The sequence below is a fragment of the Camelus ferus genome, chromosome 3, assembly GCF_009834535.1.
Source record: "Camelus ferus isolate YT-003-E chromosome 3, BCGSAC_Cfer_1.0, whole genome shotgun sequence".
In the NCBI taxonomy this organism is placed as follows: Eukaryota; Metazoa; Chordata; class Mammalia; order Artiodactyla; family Camelidae; genus Camelus; species Camelus ferus.
In genome coordinates, this window is record NC_045698.1 from 97,908,203 (window position 1) to 97,929,413 (window position 21,211).

At 46.7% G+C, this 21,211-nt stretch overlaps 2 protein-coding genes across 4 annotated transcripts in view; one reads left to right on the top strand and one right to left on the bottom strand.

Annotated features, from left to right (window-relative positions):
- The window catches only part of CYSTM1 (cysteine rich transmembrane module containing 1), a 68,368-nt gene extending 57,807 nt beyond the window's left edge, over positions 1–10,561 (top strand). For 2 of the 3 annotated variants that reach the window (XR_004318745.1, XM_032476879.1), the window contains one exon: positions 2,620–2,802. Coding sequence is in view for 2 of the 3 variants with exons in the window: in XM_032476879.1 (XP_032332770.1) it covers positions 2,620–2,726 (107 nt within the window). In the remaining variant the exon portion in view is untranslated. Of the gene's footprint in view, positions 1–2,619; positions 2,803–10,090 lie in introns of those variants that run through there. The other variant, XM_006172904.3, reaches the window with a different exon arrangement.
- PFDN1 (prefoldin subunit 1) overlaps positions 6,017–21,211 on the bottom strand; it is a 65,403-nt gene continuing 50,208 nt past the window's right edge. The window contains exons 4-6 of the mRNA XM_014553061.2: positions 11,134–12,303; positions 10,644–10,793; positions 6,017–9,353 (exon numbers count right to left, since the gene is read on the bottom strand). Of these exons, the coding sequence (XP_014408547.2) occupies positions 12,220–12,303 (84 nt within the window). The 3' untranslated portion in view covers positions 6,017–9,353; positions 10,644–10,793; positions 11,134–12,219. The remainder of the gene's footprint in view (positions 9,354–10,643; positions 10,794–11,133; positions 12,304–21,211) is intronic.

The following is a 21,211-nucleotide window of genomic DNA, read 5'->3' on the forward strand; positions in this document are numbered from 1 at the left end:
AGTACTAGGCTTCACCCTGTGTGTGAAGTTGGGTTTCCTGACTGATGAAGTGGAGGCACTGGCCTCACTCACACAGAGCACTGGACGGTCTCCTGAAGGTGCTGTGTTTCGAGGCTGACCGAGCCAGGGCTTGGCTCTGCCATACTGAGAAGCAGCCTTTCCTGTGGGGGCAGGTAGACCTGATCTGGGTCTTGAAAAACAAGGGAATTTGGCTGAGGTCCCCAAGGCCCTTACAGGTATTTTTCTAAGTAGCGAGGTTGCTGAACGTGGCTGGATTCTGACCCATGGGGTCCATGCAGTCTGACTGGACAGTCTGGGTGGTGAAGGAGAAAGTGCCGTGGGGAGGAGGAGCTTGGGTGTTTTTAAGAGGGGCAGGAAGTGCAGCACATGGGAGCGTGCTGCGTGGGGAACTCGGACACTGACATGTCAGTGCTACCTTCTGGTTGATTCTGGACAGACCAGGTAGCCTTCTCTCCTGCAGCTGCCTCCTGTGTAACATAGGACCAGTGTGTTCTCTGTCTGTGAGTGTGCAGGGATATCCAGACTTCAGTCTGGTGACGATGAAGAAAAGGGTGATGAGGGCTGAGTTGGGAGCAGCAGGCAGGTGCCTTGGCTTAGGCGGCATCCGTCCCACGTCCCAAGGTTCCAGGGAGGGCCCCGGAGGCAGAGCAGAAATCTGGAGGGGTTAGTTGGAGGAAGAAGGTGAGGATGAGCCCAGTGTTGAGAGAAAGCCAAGGGGTGGGGTGGGCACTGCTTTCAGGATCAGGTAAGCACGCACGGACGTTGCTAACAGGCTGGAGGGGTGGCTAGCAGCAGCCTGGGGCTTCACGGAGAGGAGGAGCTCAGCTGAGGATGTGAAAGGAGAAAGAGCGTGGTGTTTGCCATCACAGGATGAGCAGAGGGGAGCCAGCGGGGCTGGTGAGGGACTGAAGGTGGCCCCTGGAAGACAGCCCATGGCCTCTGCAGGGGAGTGCATAGTCTGGATTGACTGTGTCTGCTCCTCAGTGCCCTCTCTGTGCAACACTAGGCCCGGATGGGCTCCAGACTACCTGCCCAAACCCAAAGCAAGAGGAAGAGAAGAAGCTGGGTTGGTTTCAGAAATGCCACCAGCTGGTGTCACTAGAGAGAGGAAGGAGATGCCAAAGGAACCCTGGCAGTGCACTGTTGGGGACCTGGCTGGGGATGAAGGGCTGTGTTTCTGGCTCCTGAGGCTCAGCTTTAGGAGTTATACCAGTGCCAGGCACTCTCTGGTCTCCCAGCTCCTTGGAGGGAGGATGGTGATTTGATCTATCTGCAGCTCGATGGATTTGGTCAGTAGGAGCCCCAGCCTGAACCCAGGGCTGAAAGGCCTGAGGGGAGTCAGAACTGCATCAAAGGCAGATCTGATAGGGGAGACTGCAGGTAGGTCACAGGGCCAGGCCAGGCTATAAAGGAGCGCGATAACTAGGAGCACAGGTTAGAGGAGTAGGGCTAAGGGGGTCTGTAGGTAACAGTGACGTTGGGGAAGGCAGTCCAGGACTGTGGCCAGTGCCACCAGGGAGCCCAGATCAGTCAATGCCAGCTGCTCCCAGAGGCTAGAAGTTCAGGACGTGCTAAAACCGATAGGCCCGCCCTCTCTCCCTCCTGCCTACAAGACCTTGGCAGTGACAACAGCGGAACAACTTTGAGTGAGGCTTTGGAATCAGAAAGAAAGGCTGGATTTGAGAAAAATGTAAAATGCAAAACAGAGTAAGAGCCCTACCTCTCCCACACGCTGCCCTTAAGTTTCTTGGATTTATTCTTTTAGAAAGTTGTGTGAATATGAGTTTGTGTAAGTGTATCCTTTTAATTGTACAGATAAAACAAAGCATGGCTATATACCTTGCTTTGATCCCTTGCTTAATTTATTGGCAACGTGGAAAAATAGCCAATTTTTTTAAAGGCTATTTAATATTCTGTCCTATGGCATGCATTAATTTAGCTAATCAGTCTCCACTTGACAGACGTTGAGGCTGTTGCTAGTTGGGGGTTATTTTAATACAGCAGCAGTCACACTGTACACATATCTTTGAATAGTTGAAAAATTATTTCTGTAGAAAAAATCCTAGGTATAGATTTTCTGGGTCAAAGTTGTATGCATCACCACCACCACCCCGCATTCTCTTCCAAAGGGTTTCTAGTAATTCACACTCCTGCAAACTGAGAGTTACAAATGATAACAGAGCTGTTGTGAGGATTAAATGAGATATGTGCAAAGCTTTGGGCCAGTGTCTGCCAAATCAGGCTATAGGGTGGGCCTCACTGCAAACTGGATCACTTTGGGCCAGTCAAGTGCTGGGTTGGGTTTCATAGTCAGCTTGGGGAAGGGGAGGTGACAGGATGGTCTGACAGCTGCTGAGCAGATGTCAGCTTCATTCACACATTAAGGAAAGATTCAGTGAGTACCTGGCGTGTGTGCGACACTGGAGCGGGGATGGAGCTGGGAACCAGCTGGGCCTGGCTCCCCTCCCGGAGCCCAGTCTGGAGAGGGAGGGAGATGGAAGGCAAGTCTCCACAGATAGTGCTAAGTGCCAAGCAGCATGGGACACTGCCGCTCAGAGTCCCCTCTGACCAGGTGTCTCTCTCCCCGCCCCACCCCAGTGTACGTGTTGGAACGGGAAAGGAAGACGGACAGCGGGTGTCAGGCCGCCCTGGCCGCGTGCTGGGCTGCTCTCTGCTGCTGTTGCCTCCTGGACAACCTGGACTGAGCAGCCAGACCCAAGTGCGCCCTGCAGGCCTGCCACCCTGTGTTACTGGAATAAACAAGTAGTGCTGCACAGTTAACATTTTGTCTTTCTTTACAAAATACCTAACCTACAGACATTAAAATTTTAGCACCTATGATAGGCGTGAAATGGTATCTCAGTATTTGATTTTACCTCCCCTGGTTGCTAGTTACCTTGAACATAAATGTATTAAGTATTTGACTTTCTTTTACAAATCCTGTGAATTGCTTGTTACCTATTCTTAGCCCATTTAAAAAAAAAAATGGTTAGTCTTACTGATTTGTAGGGAGCTTTAAAAAAATACTTCCACACACTAATATTTGTCACGTTTATAGGCTTGCAAATATCTTCTTCCTATCTGACTGCCTCTTAACCTTTTTATAGTACATTTTCTAGTATGGAAGTTTTTAAAGGTCATGTTTATCAATCTTTTTCTCATGCTTTGCATGTACTAATTTTTGAGAAATCATTTTCTATTCCAAAATCACAAAGATAAGCCTATATTTTCTTCTAACATTTTTTCACATAGTTTTCAGCCACCTAAATTTGTATTTGACTGTGGTGTAGGACAGGGTTCTGGTTTTCTTTTTCCATTTGGATAGCTGCAGCACCAGTTGCTGATTTAGGTCATCCTTTACCCATTGATTTGAAGAGATTTGTCATATACCAAGTTCCCACATACGAATGGGCCAGAATCAGGAGTCTGGTATGATAAGCATCTTCCCTGTGTCCAGGATGTACCCCTTTTTCTTCAGAATTTTCTTGGATATTCCTGGCCTTTTACTCTTTAATCTGGATTTTAGGATGAGTGTGTCAGTTTCTATGGAAAACCACTGTGTTTGGCTTTAACTGGAACAGCATGTAATTTACAGAGTAATTGGGGGAAGAGTTGACGTATTTACAGTGTTGTCTCCTTATCATGAACATGTTATCTCTTCATTTTTTGTCTCCTTTTATATCCTTAGATAAAATCATATAATCTTCACATAGCTTTTACATATCCTTTGTTGGTTTTTAAAATTGGATGTTTTCTCTGGTATAGTTTTAATGCTACTGTAAGTGGATTTTTAAAAATTGAACTATAGTTGATTTACAGTGTGTATTGTGACTCTTTTTAAAAAATACTACATTTTTCGGTGAAAAGAATCTCTTCACTCCAGTCGGGTTACAGATTAGATTTTACCATAGTTTTGTTTTGGGACACTTTAAATTGTGGGAGGAGCAGCTCTTCAGTCTGCTCTCAGGGAACCACTCTCAGTCTACAAGGACCAGCATTCATTCAGTAGATGCCGAATAGCTCCAGTGTGTTACGTGATGGACCATACAGAAAAGACCCCATCCCTGTCTCCCTGGGGCTTAAAACTCTAGGGAGCGACCAGACATTAATTAACTAATCCCACAGGTGTTATTGACATTCTACTTTCCTATGAAGAGGGTATGTATTGCGATGAAAACATATAAAAAGGGGACAGTCTGCACATTCTAGGAGGAGTACTGAAAGATGAATAGGTGTTAACAGGCAAAAAGGTTGTAGGAAAAGCAGGTGTAAAGGCCCAAAGGCAAGAGAGAACATGGCTCACTTGAGAAACTAGAAGAGGAAACTGGCGTGGCAGAGAACAATGGGACATTGGGAACAGATTAGAAACAGGCAGGAGCAAGACAGGGGGCTCATAGCCCCACCTAGGGATTCTGGGTTTTGTCCTCTGAGGAGTGGGATACGACGGAAGGATTTTAAGCAAAGAAATGACATTATCAAATCTGCATTTTGGGAGATCGCTTCCATGTAGAGAGAATGCTTTGAGAGGGACACAGATTCACATGATGATGGAGAGACATGAATGTACTTGGCCTATTTGGAAGTAAAAACAGGACTTGGTGATGGACTGGATAGGAGGATTGCAGAAGAAAGGGAGAGTAGGCTTAATATTTGTAGATGTTTTCTCATTTGGGATTTTTATATAAAATGTGAGGCTTAATGGTTAAGATTTTTGGTTTTTTGTGTCCCAATTTTTCAGCATTAGTTTGAAAAGACTATCCTTTCTCCATGGAATTGCTTTTGCATATTTGTCAACCATCAGTCGGCCACCTTTATGTGGGTCATTTACTCTCCTCTCTATTCTGTTCCTTTGATCTCTGTCAGTCCTGCCGCCAATACTATAGGGGTCTTGACTACTGTAGCTTTGTATTAAATCTTAAAGTAGTGTGATTTCTCAAACTATATTCCTTTTCTAAATTGTTTTATTCTAGTTCTCTTGCCTTTCCATAAACTTTAGAATGAGTTTATCTACAAAAAATACTGCTGAGATTATGATTAGAATTGCATCCAATCTATAGCTCCTTAAGACCTAGTGGGTATTTAAATGGCATGACTTGCTCCCTCTTATGTGTCATAACCTCTAATGAAGCGAGGCAGCCTGCTCCTTCATTTGCTGTGTTGTGATTATTCCCACTTATGATCGATTACGCTGGTGCCTTTTGAAGTTTGGGAGCAAATGAGGTGTGTCTGTATCAAATTGGGTAGGAACAGCCATGAACATTTGACTAGTATGTTGAGGGGCTTGGGGGCCAGGTCATGGTCTGGGGCAGGTCAGCCACCATCATTTACAACCTTGTTCTCCGTGTGTCTCTCCAGAGCAGGTTGTGAGCAAGACCTGCCAGCCATCAGGGGAAATCTCCCTGCCTCGTGGTTGCCACAGGGTCATAGAACTGTTGTGTACTGGACGTGATCCGATTTTTTCTCTAGATTGGCGTAGCGGCGACACTCGTATTTGTTTCTCCAAAAGTTGCATTAGAAATATATTCATGACATATCGTGACATAATGAGTAACTCCCTGCCCTCTGCTGTAGTAGCGTCACCCATGACATCGGGGCTTTTCATGCTCTTCCCTTTGATCCCGCCGCTCACGCCCGTGGTTCCCCTGGTCTGTGTGAGGCAATGACACAGCCAGACGTGGAGCAGAACAGTGGGGTGCTGAGGGGTCACTGCTTATGTTCTCACCCTGTATACCTCTTCCATTATTGTTAATCTCCTCCCCAGTCTCTTGGCTGACTTAGAATAAAAGAAAAACTGATTTCTACTCTCCAAAGTAAATGAGAAACACAGCTGTTCTAAGGTGTCTCTTTGACTCAGGTATGTGAGTGAAGTCATCTGCCGTGACCCTGGCAAACTATTTGAACGTCCCTTTTGGTTGCTTATTTTCGTCTCTTACCAGTAAAAGTAGCAGCTCTTAGGTTTCACCTCAGATTTACAAAAAAATACTAAAATTGTCAGTAAGTTTCTCATTTTATTGAACTCATCTGGATGGAGCACCCCACCCTCAAGCTGTCTGGCCATCGTGGCAGCCCATGGCATTTCTGCCGGGGCCTGCTGTGGCCGCGTCGTACGGACGTAGGGAACACACTCAGGCCTGTACCTCTGTGAACAGAAATTGTGGAATGTCTATCAAAGTATGAAAGATGTTTGAAAAGTACTATATGGTCTATTTAAGAAACCTCATGATGAAACTTTTGTTTGTAAACTGAGATTTCTTTTTTTGACCCATCTTAACGATATTCACCTTTGTCCTCATCACGTTTTCCCATGTCATCTAAGGAAATAGCTTCACAACTGTCTTTCCGTCCTATAGAGGAGGGTGCAGAGGCTCCAGGAGGTCAAGCAACCTACTCAGAGTCACCCAGCTCTGGCAGAACAGAGCCAGGAACTCTCGGCTCAAGTCTGCAGGGCCTCATCTGGATCTCTTCTTTGGTCGGTAATAGTGAAGGGGGAAAAATGCCCTTATTTACTTTTCTTGTGCTCTGTAACTGGGGTGAGCTGCACTCTCCCGCTTGTGGAATAGCATGGTCTTTACAGGAAAGCCCCGAGCACTTCTGCATCTCTGGCCATGTGCCCCCAAACTGGCAGCTTCCAGCACTGCTTTGTGAGGAAAGTGATGGCCCTCGTGCGTTTTCTCTCGCGCCCTGTTTCTTGCCTTCTGTGGCAGCTCCACCTGGGAGGTGGGGGGAGGATGGTGTTTTCACTTTAGTATTTTGTGACCTTGGACAGAAAATGCTGTCAGCTCTACCTGATTCCTGCCCTTTTCCTTGAAGGAAAAGCTGACTGGAGGGAGCTGCCTCTGTAAAGACACTCTAGTGTTCTCAAGGAATTCAGTCCCTTTCCTGAGATGTAGTGAACAAGGCATTTTTGAGGTTTTGAGTTTTGAACTGATCACATTTGATTGGCTTTAAGATATAAGGAGAACACTTCACTCTTCAGTTTCTAGTCTTTTAAATGTACAGCATCACTTCTAACTCGACCAAGTCTCTTTCACGTTATGTTTCATACCGTGTTGTTCTGCGGACCTTGGTGTCCACACTGTCTTAATGATAGCCATAGGCTCATCACATCCAGGCGAATGCTCCCGTGTATGAGGGTTTCCTTACTCCCGTTACCTAAGAAACAGCTAAAGTTGTTTGTGTTCGGCCTTCCTAACCCCCCACACTCACACACAGCTCCTTGCCTCTCCCTTGGGTTGTCTCCCCCGTTTCTCTCTGAGCAGCTCTGCTGTGCCAGTCTCTCCACTTTCTTCATGTGATGGTTTGCGGCTGCCCATCTGAATACCAGTCTGCATGTGGAGTGACTGGAGAAGCCCCTCCCTGCACAAAGACCTGGAATAAGATTCTGGGTAATATTTTTTTCTGTAGGATGTCATCACATTGTGGTTCCTATTGATGAAGTCCTCCCTCCTTCACTCCGTGCCAGGCCCTGGGCCAAACACTTCACACTGTCTTAAGTTTTTGTCACAAAACGTAGACTCTTAAGCACTACTTCCCCCCTCCATTTTGCACGTGAGAAGACTGGGGCACAGGGGAGGCGGGATATAAAGCAACCAGGGGGTAGGATGCCCAAGGAAAGTCTGAAGTAGATTTCCTGAAGGGGTCAGTCTGGCTCCCCACCCCCGCACCGCCCCCAGGAGGTGCCTTGGGGGTGCTTACACTCCCACTCGCCTGCCTGGAGACTGCTGAGCGGCTGCCAGGAGGGACCCTGAAATGTACTCCATCTCCCAGGTGACTGCTGGACCAGGTCTGTTCTGAGGTAACGGGCCCTGACTCTCTTTGGGACACACTCTGGAGCAGGGTGAGGGTCTGGAGAAGGGTGAGGGCTTGATCTTGCCCAACTACACAGACCTGGGATTTCAGGGAGAACAGGATGTTCACCCCTCCACGTGCAGCCGCATTCAGGTCACTTGCAGCCAGGGCTGCTGATTTGAAATGAGCCTAACCTGGATGTGCAGCAAGCACTGGGCCAGGACCTACCTTTGATTCACTACGTGACTTCACTTACCACCTCCCTTTTTTGAGCTAACCGTCCTTTTTTTTAGGAAAAAAGTGACTGGCCGTATGATACCCAAGACAGTTTCATTTGCATTTCTAGCATCTAAGACATTCAGTTGTGCCAGTATATACAACCAACCCTGTCTCAGTGGCCTGAGCAGGTCTAGCCCAAGGATAGGGCCCCAGGAGGTGGCGGCAGTAGAGTTCTACTTATTAGACTGGTAAATGTCCAGATGTACTTAATAGTATATTTTTTTCCATAAATATCAAAAATAATTATCAGGTCTACTATTTATAGGACTGATTGGGGTCGACAGGGCTAAAGTATTAGCTGGCCTGTGAGGGAGTCTGGGGCCCACCTCCCACCTTTGGATGTGTCCTGACAGTGATGGCGGGCTGACTGATCATTCGGGTGGCAGGCAGTAGACACATGGCGGGGGTGGGTGGAGAACTGGTTGGGACTGGCCAGCTCCCAGACTGTTCTACCTTAAAAGTATCTTGGGACACTGAAGCAAGGAGAGGGACAGAGACTTGGGAGACAAAGCTGAAGCCGCACGAGGAGCAGGGTAGGCACAGAGGTCCAGGAGGCCTGGGGAAGGTCTGAGCTTAGCAGACAAAGGCAGCTGCTGCTGCAGAGCACAGGCCAAGGCTGTGCCAGTGCTGGCAGAAAGAGGAAAGTGGAATGTATTCCTCACCTCTCCTGCTCTGAACCTTCAGACTCCAGTGAAAACTACACACCTAGATCACCTCTACTATTTCTGGCCACCCTTCATCCCCTCATTATCCCCTCTCAGCCTACTTACCTGTTGCTCATGGCCTGCAGGGCAGGTGGGACAGTGGCACTGCCTTTAGGACATCCTTTCTCAGCAGCGCAGCCCCTTGTGCTGAGTAGTGTATGATCCCACTGCCAGTGCACACGCACATCTGAGGAAGGCTGAGGTGCACCCTCGGCAAGCTGGGTGTTCTTTCTGCCCCTGCACTGAAGGGGCAGGGTCTACCCTAGGGCTGTCTTGAGATTTTACTCACTCCTTAGGTGCTTAAAGATTTTCCCCTCCCGTCCTACCTCCTGGTCTGAGCAGTGGGAGGGCCGTTCAGCCTCCCCTGATACCTTCTGGAAGGCTGGCCTTCGGTTGGTTTAGGTCCTGGTGTAGAAGGTGGGTTGTGAGGGCAGCTGAGCACAGACTGTAGGCCCCCTGCCTTCAGCAAAGCTGTCATTTCTGCTGGAGGCATTTCTGGGGAGGTGCCGTAGCCGTGGTCATCTTAGCAATGGAGGAGCAGCCGCCCAGCAGTGGTCTGGGCTACAAGAGGCAGAAGAGGCTCTGTTACCACCTCAAAGCACTTGCTTAATCATTTAAAACGTCTGAGCTGAGCAAGTCAAGGTTTCAGATTCCAGGTGGGGCCGATCGTGGAACTCGAGCCTTTAGCTGAGGTCTCTGTTCACATTCCTGCCCCGGCCCCTGTGTGGCCTGGAGCTCCAGTCGCCCACTGCCTGCACACAACCAGTTTCTGAGTAGCCCATGGTGAATGGCACTCCTAGGGGTGTACATATGATAGTCCTAGAACTTGGGACTGCTGGTTGGTGCGGCTGGTGGCCCTGGAGAAGAGGGTTTGGTGGACAGGCACCCGGGCCCAGGGGGCTGCAAGCCTCCAAGCATCTTGGATTTATCGCCTCTGCTTCCAGCAGCGAGACAAGGAGGTGGGAACCTCTGTCAGAAGCTGCCTAGCCTCCCAAAGTTGCTCTGCACCCAGGAGTACCCAGGCCCCTGAGTCACAATGAGTCACAAGTGTATGCTCGTACACCAATCCTTGCCACCTTCCCCTATCACCACACTGTACATATTCAACGTGGCGAGCCGATTCATGGCGGGGGGGCGGGGGGAGCTGGTGATTTCAGAACTGTGCCATAAAAGCACGAAGTCGGTCATGTAGGCTCTGGGACCTGGGCATGTATGTTCTGGGTGGGTGGGTCCGTCCTTCCTCCCTTCATCCTTTCCTTCCCCCACTCCATTCATTCTCACCATCTCTCCCCTTCCAGTGTATGTCGTGGAAGACCAAAGAAGGGATGACCTGGGCACATCTACCTGCCTCACAGCCTGCTGGACTGCCCTCTGTTGCTGCTGTCTCTGGGACATGCTCACCTGACGAGCACAGCTCTCCAGTTCTGCCACCGCCACCGACAGCTGTGCCTGCCCCATCTCTGATTGCTGAAATCAATGACTAGCTCTGCACAGACACTTCTACCTTCAACACAGTGGGATTCTAGATTAGCAAGGGTTGCTGCTGTTTAATTCAGTGACTTGGTCTTTTTAATGTTCAAAATCCATTTCTTATTGGCCTTTCACAAATGTGCTAAATGACTTTAATTTTTTTGGCCAAAGGCTTAGTTATGAAATATATATTTTTAATTTTAGAATTATACATCCAAGGTAGTGGCATGATGTAACATACCACTGAATGATTTCTCTGCTAACACCCTGTATGTTTCAATAAATTTGTCTAAATGTCAGCTGTCTGAATTATTCCAGATAGTCTCTGCCCTGGGTTTCTCAACTAGTGGCCACTGTCCAGTATATGATGATCCAATTTACCTTTTCATTCTAGCTGCTTCTAGGAAGGCAGGGTCCAAGGCTACACATCCTTCCGCCAGGTCAGGGGGCCCTCACCAAGGAGCCATACTGGCTTCTACCCGGAGCTTAGGAAAGGGCATCTTGGTAACTGTGGCTGCCCCAGGGTCTGCTCTGGAAGGAGAAGCCACAGTCAGGGCCAGACTTTCTTTTCCTGCTCTGCCCTCCCAGAACCCAACCCCGCATTCCTGCTATGGGTGGAACACACCCCAGAAGAGAGAAGAGCTGTCTGTCATAGTACAAACTCATCAGCGAGGCCGTTCATCTCAGCTTTGGCCACAGGGTGGCGCTGAGCTGCCACAGCAGTGAGTCCGATTTTCCTTCTTTAGCTGACAGCTCCTTGCCTACCCTCTCTCTGCCTGCCCACCTTTCCACCCAATCAGCCAAGTGCTGATACATATTTAACTACCAGCTCTCTGTTTAAAAACAAAAAGCCATGATTTTGTAGCATCACCTGATTTCTGTGCAGTAAATGGTCGGATCCCACGGAGCTGATTTCAAGCTACCAATATATCCTCCTGAACATGGACTTGGGAAGAGAAGTGCAGGAGCACACTGTTACGTAGGTTTCCACCATCAGATACAACAGACTGTTTAACCTCAAAAACACAGATAATGGCCAGATTTAGTAATTAGGATAAGTTCTGAATATTTATTAACCTCGTTTTTAATATAATTTAATTGTAAATTTAAAAACTCAATTTTTAATAATGCCTATTAACAACTGGCTTGCAACAAAATCCCTGAAAATTGACTTGGCTCTCCCGAGCCAGTACAGTCCAGCTCCAGCACACTACTGCCCCTATGCCTCCTGGAGGCCTCAGGATTATAGTGTCCACCTTATGACATTGGCCAGAGGGAGACCGTCTTAGAAGTGCTGCTGGTCTAGTACCTAATTTTCTTTTACAATGTTTGGGAATCTTTAGGCAGACTGCCACTGAGGAACCACCATTCTATTCACTTACATTCAGCTATGCCCTGGTCTCCTTTTCTCCTTACCTGCATACTACATGGAGGCTCAGAAATTGAGGGATTTACTGAAAGGAACGGAGGCAGAAAAAAGAAGAGGGGAAGGCTTCAGTGCAGAAGGAGCAGGACCACAACCCTGGGGAGGAGGAGGGAGGACTGAGGTGTAGACAGCCACTGCCTCTCTGGCCCTGTGTTCTCATCTGTCAGCTCAAGAAAAGCAAACTTAGCGGAGTGGGACAGATGTCTTTTATTGGTCTGACCAGCATGACTAGTAGTAGGCCCAGGCAGAGCTTCCCCTCTCCTGGCTCCCATCTCCCCTCTCCTGGCTCCCATCTCCCCTCTCCTGGGATTTCATGACTCACCACCAGGGAAGAGGGGTGGCAGGCAGAGCCAGAATAAATACAGAGATGGGATATGAGAGGAGCTCCAGAGTGACGCAGAAAACACAGGGTTACCAGACCATCCAGATAAAACGTCCATCAGGCCGAGCAGAGCAGTCTCCCTATATAGGCTCCTCTGCCCCTGCCAGGAACAGGAGGGGCTGGGAGAAAGCGCTTCCTCTAGAGGCTTCCTACTGTGCCCTTCGTGCCATCAGCATCTCCCGGATATTGTCCTCAGCTTCCTTCACACTCCGCTCCAGGTAGGATTTTTTCTGCTACAATATGAGAAAGAAACAAGGGGTTAGGACCAGGGTGAATGTGCCAGGTTGGCAGGTGCAGTTTTCATGCCCAATGGTTATGGCTTCTCTGACCACTGACTTCCAGGAGCCTATGGTCTATTGGGAACCAGGTATACACACCTGCCCAGTGGGTTCCCCCACCTCCGACCCATGAGCACAAGGGAGGGGTCCCTTGGTACAGGAAGCAGGAGTGCTCTGTGGAAGGCAACAGCACTCTTCCCCCAGAAGGAAGCAGACTCTAAAAACAGGCGTCTTGGTACATGAAGTTACACCAGATAGACAAAGGCCAGGAAATTCCAGGACAAAGCGCTGGCCCCATAACAGACTGTCTCTCAAGGTTTTCCATGGCCCAGGCCAGGCGCCTGTAGCTGCCACTGCTGCAGAATGGACAGCATACCCTCTGCTCTGTCCAGTGAGATGACAAGCTGCGTTGAATACTGAGAAGCTGTATCACACGTCTCACCAAGGCAGATGAGTCAGGATGAAATCTGCTTTTCTACTGAAACTGCTGCTTGCCAGGAATCCAGGACAGTGACACACTGAGTAAAACAGACCTTTTGGAAGTTTACCTCCTACCCCATCTGGGTCCTAAATTAAAAATCTCAACTTAGACAAAGAACTTTACTTTCAAGAGACACATCTGGACCAGGATTATGAAAGATTAGTCAAAGGAAATGATGTCTGTACATTATTTGCCCTGTGTCACCCCAGAAATATGGTGGCCTCACCACTGGTCCCTGCCCTGAGGACATGGTTATGGCTACATTCCCACTTAAGACATGAAATGAAAAATAATCCCCTCCCAGGCAAGGTGCATGTGACTGGGCCACACTAGAGCCAGCAATGCAGAGCCCTAGCGCAGATGCAGTTGGTGAGTGCCATACCTCACCCTTACCCCTTTTACCCAAGCAGCTGGGGGTTCAATTTGACCACTAAAGTGCCCAGATAACCATGGAAGCCAGGGAAAGGCTGGGGCAGAAGACAGGGGAGCAGCCTGGTCTCAGGCCTTGCTTGGGAACTGATCCCCAACCTCTGACACAGGAAAACACAAATGAATGCTTCTACTGCCCGAGGCCTTCACCATTAAACCTCTCTGGTGCCCCTCTACATACTCCTGCCTCTACCATCTCCCACTCTCTGTCCAGATATTTATTAAATGATACATTTAAAGAATTTATAGTTTCCCTTAGGTGCCAAATATTGTGGTATCCACAAATCTTTATCACAGTTCTTGTGTGAACCTCTGGTTCCTGTTTGTCTCCTAACTTCAAATTTCCTGAAAGGCTAGAAAGAGCCATATCTCTTTACTCATCTCCCACACAATTCCTCACAAAAGAACAGGCGCTCCACAAAAACTCATGGTGACCATGATAATTCAATAGCCATAAATGTAGACTGTTGCTAAGGAAATTTGTTTAATTACGTTGCTAAACCTGATACAGCCCTATCATTGTGATATCAGAGTGTGAACTTAAACCTCCTTTGTAAACAATCGTTAGATTTTACTTGCAGTGAGTGAAAACGAGGGAAATACTAAAAACTCCTGACACACCACTGAAGAATGTACATGTACTAATGTTGCAGAGCAGCCAGAGCAAGTGCCAGGCATCGCCTGGGCACCTTTTGGGCCCCAGCTGTGCAGAAATCTAAGGAAAAGGCTAGTGGAGCAAGCGGGGCTCTACACCTGCATTAAGTAGTCATCCACGTACGCAGCGACCCAGGTCTGCTGCTTTCCATCGCTGCCAACTTGCGCCAGCTAGCAAAACCACAAACTTGGAACATCAGCAGTAGCTTTTCTCCCTACCGCCCGCACAGGCTTCTGGCCAATCAAATTCAGGTTGTAATTCTCAGCTTTAAAATTCTCCATTCTATCACATCTCTTCCTTCTATCCTCCACTTCTAGTTTCATTACTTTTCTATGATTTTTACCACTGCTTTTCCTAAAGTCTGCAAGTTTGAAAAACAATGTAAAATGAACTTGTCTATCTTTAAATCTCTAAAGAGACATACTGGACACTAACTTTTTATCCTACCACAGATAGGGCATTCCTAGCATAGAGGGACCTACTCCCTAACTGTATTTCAATAGTTCCTGTCTCACCCTCAAACACATCTAAGCCCAGAAGACCCTCATAGTCAAACCTGGACTGAAACACTTGATGTGTGTTGAACTGTGTCTCACAAAAAGATATGCTGAAGTCCTAACCCCCAGTACCTGTGAATGTGACCTTATTTGGAAATAGGGTCTTTGCAGATGTAACAAGTTAGGATGAGTTTCTACCACATTAGGGCAGGCCCCAAATCCAACAATTAGTGTCCTTATAAGAAGGCCACATAAAAACACAGGGACACACAAGGAGAATGCCACGCACTGATGGAGGCAGAGGGTGGAGGGATGCACCTGTAAGATTAGGAAGGCCCAGGATGGCCCACAACCACTATAAGCTAAGAAGAGGAGAGGATTCTTCCCTAGACCCTTCAGAGGCAGCATGGCCCTGCAAAACCTTGATTTCAGGCTTTTAGTCTCCCTAACTGTGAAAAAATAAATTTCTGTTGCTTTAAACCAAGTTTGTGGTAGCTTCTCATGCAGCCCTAGGATATCAACACTGTACCTCAAATGAGATGCTCCCTCACACAGAGTTTATCCCAAGGTTCTTCTGCACCCACAGCTGCTGCCCACACTGAATCGTAGAGGCCTAGATAAGGATCCCTAAACGTTAGTGTGCTAGGATCACACTCACAGGAATAACTGTGGTAGAACTGACCCACATACACATGAGACCATCAGACAGAATGAAGAAAATTAAGGAAGCAATGATTAAGTTAAACGTTTTCTGCCTTGAATCCCCACAGCTTCTTAAAACCACTACGCAAATCAGAAACTCTGTGGACCCTGGTCTTCCCCATTCCTGTAAATAACAACTCCATTCTTGCAACTGCTCAAGACAAAAATTTTGATGTCATCATCGAATCTTTCTTTCACAGCTGACATCCAATCAAACAACAAATCCTGTCAGTGTTATCTCAGAATGTATCCACATTCTGACCTTAATGAAGAACCTCCTAAGTGGTCTCCTTTTTCCTGTCCTCAATCCCCCTCCCCTCCAGTTTCTTCTGCACATGGTGGCCAGAGTCATCTTTTAGTATTTAAAACTTTCCAATGGCTTGCCATCTTTCTCAAAATAAAAGGGAAAGCCTTTTCAAAACTCCAGGTATAGTCTAGCTCTGAGGTGACTCTCTGACCTCCTGGCCCATGTTGCTCCAATCCACCAGCCATGCTCCTGCCTGTCCTTTGCCCTTGGTTCCCTCTCTTCCCCAAATACAACTTGCTCCTTCACTTCCTTCAGGTCCTTCTCAAATGTCACCTTATGAGAAAGGCCTTCTTGATCACGTGCAGCTCCACACTCTGTATTCTCTTCACCCTGATTTTCCTCCCTAGTATGTGTTGCCACCTGAAGCAATATTTGTCTGTCTTCCCTTAGGAAAAGAAAAAGTTCATGAGAGCAAGACTTTTGCTCTGCTCACTGATATTCTTACTCCCAGTGCCTACAAGAATGGCTGGTTCATAATGGGAACTCAATAGTTGTTGAAAACAAGTGCATTTATCATGGGAAATGATGCCTTACTGGTTTACCTGTACACACACTCCTTTTTAGTTTTCCCTCCCAACTTGAATGAATGATGAACACCCACCAGAGGAAGCAAAGGCAGAAACTGACGATTCTCCTTCAAGGTGGTTTTCAGTTTGGGGCATGATCTCTAACCTCCGCCCCTGGCTATACACAGGCTTATCACTCAGACCTCACTGACCCTGATGGGGACATCAAAGCCCTGCTCCCAAAAACAAAACAGGCCCTAAGGGTCAAGCCCTCACACTTTATCAGGTCAACTTATAAAACCATAAAACAAACCATCCCAATTTCCCACATCCTGGAGTTGGAAATCCTTGAGAAACTGCTCCATGTGATGTCAACGTCAGGGCTGCTGTGCACTACAAGGGATAATGACTGCTTTGAGAACTCCAGGAGGTATTTTAAATCCCCCAGCATGAGCCCCCGGGAAGGCATTTGCTGGCCTCACACTGCAGCACCTTTCTGTCTTGCTGAGCAATCTCCCTCAGAACCCTTTCGCTAGGAAATTCTCCAGTGGCATCAAACCACAGAGCTCTGGGTACAATGACATTCCTGTGGGACCTTGTCCTGACGTGAAATTCTGAGATTTCCTGTGGGGCTCAGCACAGCCAGGGAAGTGACATTGTTGGAGTTATTGCTCATCAGCCTGAGGTTCTTCTTTCCGGGAGTCAGACAGGGGCTGATGTTTCACTCTCATCCTCTCACAAAGGGAAGAGGCTCAAAGTCCCTAGAACTCTTACGACATGACACAGTCTCTCAAATATACTCCTGAGGTAATTCATCTTGTGACACTATCTCTACAGACTTTTTTCTTATGAACTTTGTCTCCCTCTCTTTCTCTAAATTAGTATTTTTCCTGCTTCTCATTTATTGGAGTATAGAAATGTTTTTTCCCCCTCTCACTTTCTATTTCCCCACCTGTAAAATGAGGATATGGACAATACCAAATTCAAAACTCAAGAGCCTCAATGATTCTCGTGTTCTCTCAGTTTGCAGAACTATAAAATGGCCAGAGGGGGCCAGCTGCCCATAATGGGGAAGTTCAGCAAGAGGCCAAGAATTCACTGAAGGCTGGGGAGGCATGCCTTGGCAGACGGTGTCAAATGTGAAGAAGGCAGAGAAATAAGAGGAGGAAGAGAGAAACAGAGGTAACGCAGGGGCACAATTAGAGAAGTCAGAAAGGGAAATGAGACAGAGATGGGCAGAGCCCTGAAACTGCAAGTGCTGTGACGGCCTGAATGGGTGAGGGGCTCTCACCAGAGGCAGAAAACGCAGGCCAAACCTGATCAGGAATTTGAAGATACGAGACAACTTATCCAAGGACACGTGTCCACTTGTGAAGTCATCTGGGTATATATCCACTTCACCACTGAGGACACAAGGCTCTAAGGTAACTGCTGAACTACATACTTTGAGACAACCTCAAAGAATAAGAAAGCAATTTATGCAAGGAGCAAGAGAATGAAAGGAAATCTACTGTCTGTGCATCTTTTAGAAGCTGCTTTCAAAACATCTTTCAGAGGTTCCTCTGCTGAAAGACAGGGACAAAAGACTTGGTCCAGCTGACCACTGACCTTGTTTTTTCTCCCAGATGTTCTTTTACCTGCTAAAGAGACTGTGACATGCTGACCCGGTGGTGCAATCCACGGGCCTCTGGAACGAGCAAGTGGAGGTCATCAAGTGGGGTGAGCACAGGGGCAGTGTTTGGTGCTGGAGATGGTGCTGACCCGATAGTGCGCCACGACCCAGGTGTGTGACCCAGAAGTTGGCGGGACTGCACTGGTAGCTCTGAGGGCAGAGAACCTGGGAGACACCAGAGCAGAGCACTGACGTTCCCATGGCTAAAGCGAGGCCAAGGGCAGAGTCAACGAAGAGTACTTAAAGTGCTCCAACCCCACCTACTACGCACCACCACTCAGAAACAGGTCTAGAAGCCTCCATTTCAATAAAAGGGGTACAGACCTGGCCCCTGTCAGGGCTGACAACCACAGAACAAAAAGGAGGCCCTGCTCAACAACCAGGGCAAGCTCTGGTCACCATAACACTAGCCGTACCCCCAATTCAAAAAGATACATGCACCTCAACGTTTATAGCAGCACTATATACAACATCCAAGACATGGAAGCAACCTAAACGTCCATGCACAGATGACTGGATAAAGAAGCTGTGGTATATTTATACAATGGAATACTATTCGGCCATAAAAAAGAATAAAATGCCATTTGCAGCAACATGGATGGACCTGGAGATTGTTATTCTAAGTGAAGTAAGCCAGAAAAGAGAGAAATACCATATGGTATCACTCATATGTGGAAATCTTAAAAAAAACAAAAACAAAAACAAAAACAAAAAAACACCATGAACTCATCTACAAAACAGAAACAGACTCGCAGACACAGTAAATAATCTTATGGTTATCAGGGAAAGCGGGGAAGGGATAAATTTGCAAGTCTGAGATTTACGAATGTTAGCCACTAAATATAAAAACAGATTTAAAAAAAAAAGCTTCTCCAGTATAGCACAAGGAACTATGTTCAATATCTTGTAATAACCTTTAATGAAAAAGAATATGAAAAAGAACATATGTATGTATATGCATGACTGGGACACTGTGCTGTACACCAGAAATAGACACATTGTAACTGACAGTACTTCAATTAAAAACAAACAACAACAAAAAAGTGGAGATTCTGACACTGCTACCACATGGGGTCAGACTCCCAAATGCCGCCTATGATTACATGCTCGATCTACCCAAGACAAACCTCTACTCAAGCACCTTACACCAGAGATTTCCTGGGGATGGGGGTCAGGGGGATTCTTACTTCCTCCAAATAACAGTGTTTAGCCTTTTAGTCCCCCTAGAGTTATGTGATCTCTACCTACTACTGCCCTCCTGAACACATCAGCTTCATTTAAGTCACAGACAAAGACAAGTTCATCAGACAACCTGAGAAAGAAAGGAAGTTAGCTTATGGGTACACGAAAAGCAAGGAGTGGCAAATGTTCCAATGCATATGGCACTGAGCGGGCTTCATCCAAAGAATCATTACATTTGTGGGCACCAAGCTTAAAAGGGATAAGACAAGCCAATAAATCGTGTAAAGTGATAAAAAGCTGATGCAGATAGGGACGTTTGGCTCAGAGAAGATTAAGGGGAGAAGGAACCCAATCACTACCTTAAATATCTAAAGCAATGGCTCTTAAAGTAGTCTGCAGACCACCAGCATCAGCAACACTGGGGAACTTGTTAAAAATGCACATTCTTGTGCCCCTGCCCAGGCCCACTGAATCAGAAACTCTAGGGGTGGAGCCGGGCAATGTGGTCTCACAGGCCCTCCAGGTGATTCTGATTGTGATGCACACTCAAGTTTGAGAATCTCATTGAAAAATGAAAGTCTGCAAACTTTCTGTAAAGGGCCAGACAGCAAATATTTTAGGCTTTATAGAGTTGTCTCAATTACAACTATTCAACTCTGCCACTGCAATGCAAAAGCAATACAGAAAATGTGCAAACAAATGGGCACAGCTGTGTTCTAAAAACACAAAAACAAGTGAGCCACCTCTGGCCAGCAGGCTGTAATTTGCCAACGTGTGTTTTTAAAAAAGAGGAAGCCTTAAAAGGTAGAACTGAATCCAGCAGGTAGAGAGTTTAACTTCCAATGAAAGTTGCCTAATAAAAGCATAAATGTCCATCCATCCACCCTTTCATTTATTCATTCTAGCCTACTGCCAAACCATTTCTCCTCTTTTTTCTTCCAAAAACCCTGGTTCTTGAAGTTTGTGGCATCATGCTGTACCATCCTCTTCTCCCCTTCTTGCCACTACAGTCTATCAATATCCTGGGTACTGCCCATCATTCATCAATGGCTCACTGTCTTCCTCTCCACCACTCCTGCACCATTCAAGGTGATTCAACAAGAACACAGCTGACCCATCCAACACCATGACCTCCTCTCCGCTCAGTTTTTACTTTATCTCACCTAAGCCACAAAGCCCACAATCATACCCTAGAGATCTCAACAATACCAGTAATTGTACCACTTCAGTTTCACCCCACTGCTTCCTATTTTTCCCAGATCATTTCTATCTGATAACTCGCCCTCTAGCACTTCTTGAAACCCATCACTCAACATTATCCATTATGCTTCCATGGTCCCCACACCCCCTACCCAGATTAGCTTTCACAGCCCACCATTTATATTTATTCCCCCTGTAAACTCCCTTTTGCCACCTCTCCCTCTGTTGCACTTGCCTGGAAAAACGCCAGTCAAGCTAAACTTTACCCTCTACCTACTCCATGTTTGTACCCAAACAGCTGAATGTTGCTGGAAAAAAGCACTTAACTATGCTATGTGGTTTCACTTTAAATTCAGGACCATGAATCTCAAATGGGCACTCACCGCTGTCCAGAAATGCTATTAAATTTCCTTAATATGTTAACTTGTCTGTTCTCCAAAATAACTATTTTATACTTTATCTTGCCTCCTCAAATCCACTACACTCTCTCCTCCCCTCTCATTCCCAGCTCACTGAGAAAATAGAAGCAATCTGATGAGAATTCCCTCTCTCAACTACCAAATTTACTACCTAACCTATATCTGTATGTATACTCTTCTTTCCCTATTGTTAAAACGGATAGAGTGTATCTGCTTCTATCAAAACACAATCCTTCCATTTGGCGTTCATTCCATCCCCTTCTCAAAAATTTCACTCCCATAGTTATCCTTTTTCTTTCTTTCTTATTAATCTTTAATTTCTCTTTCTCTGCAAGAGAAATCCTTCTTGGTAAGGCAAGTCATTTAAAAAAACAAACAAACAAAATCTTTCTTGACCTCACATTCCCCTGTGGGTAATGCCCCCATCTTTCCTCCCCTTATTAGCAAACCTCTTGAAACAACTGTCTAGTAGCTGCCTCCACTTCTTTATCTCCCAGTTGCTTCTCAGATCTCTCCAATCATGCTTCCCATCTCCTCTGCTGACCTGACTGCTGTCTAAGTCACCAGTGTTCTCTTGTTGCCCAAAGCAGTAGTTACTTCTCCATTCTCTTAATTCTTAATCACCAACAGCATTCAACACAATTCTTCAAATACTTTCTTCTCTTAGCTTTCATGATACCACGTTCCTGTTTTCCTCCTACATTACTAGCTTACTCTTTTGTGGACTACTCCTCTGCTCAACTTCAAAATGTTGTCATTTTCTGGGAAGCTGTCCTGGAACTTTTTTCTATCACCGTCTCTTAGAAACCCTCA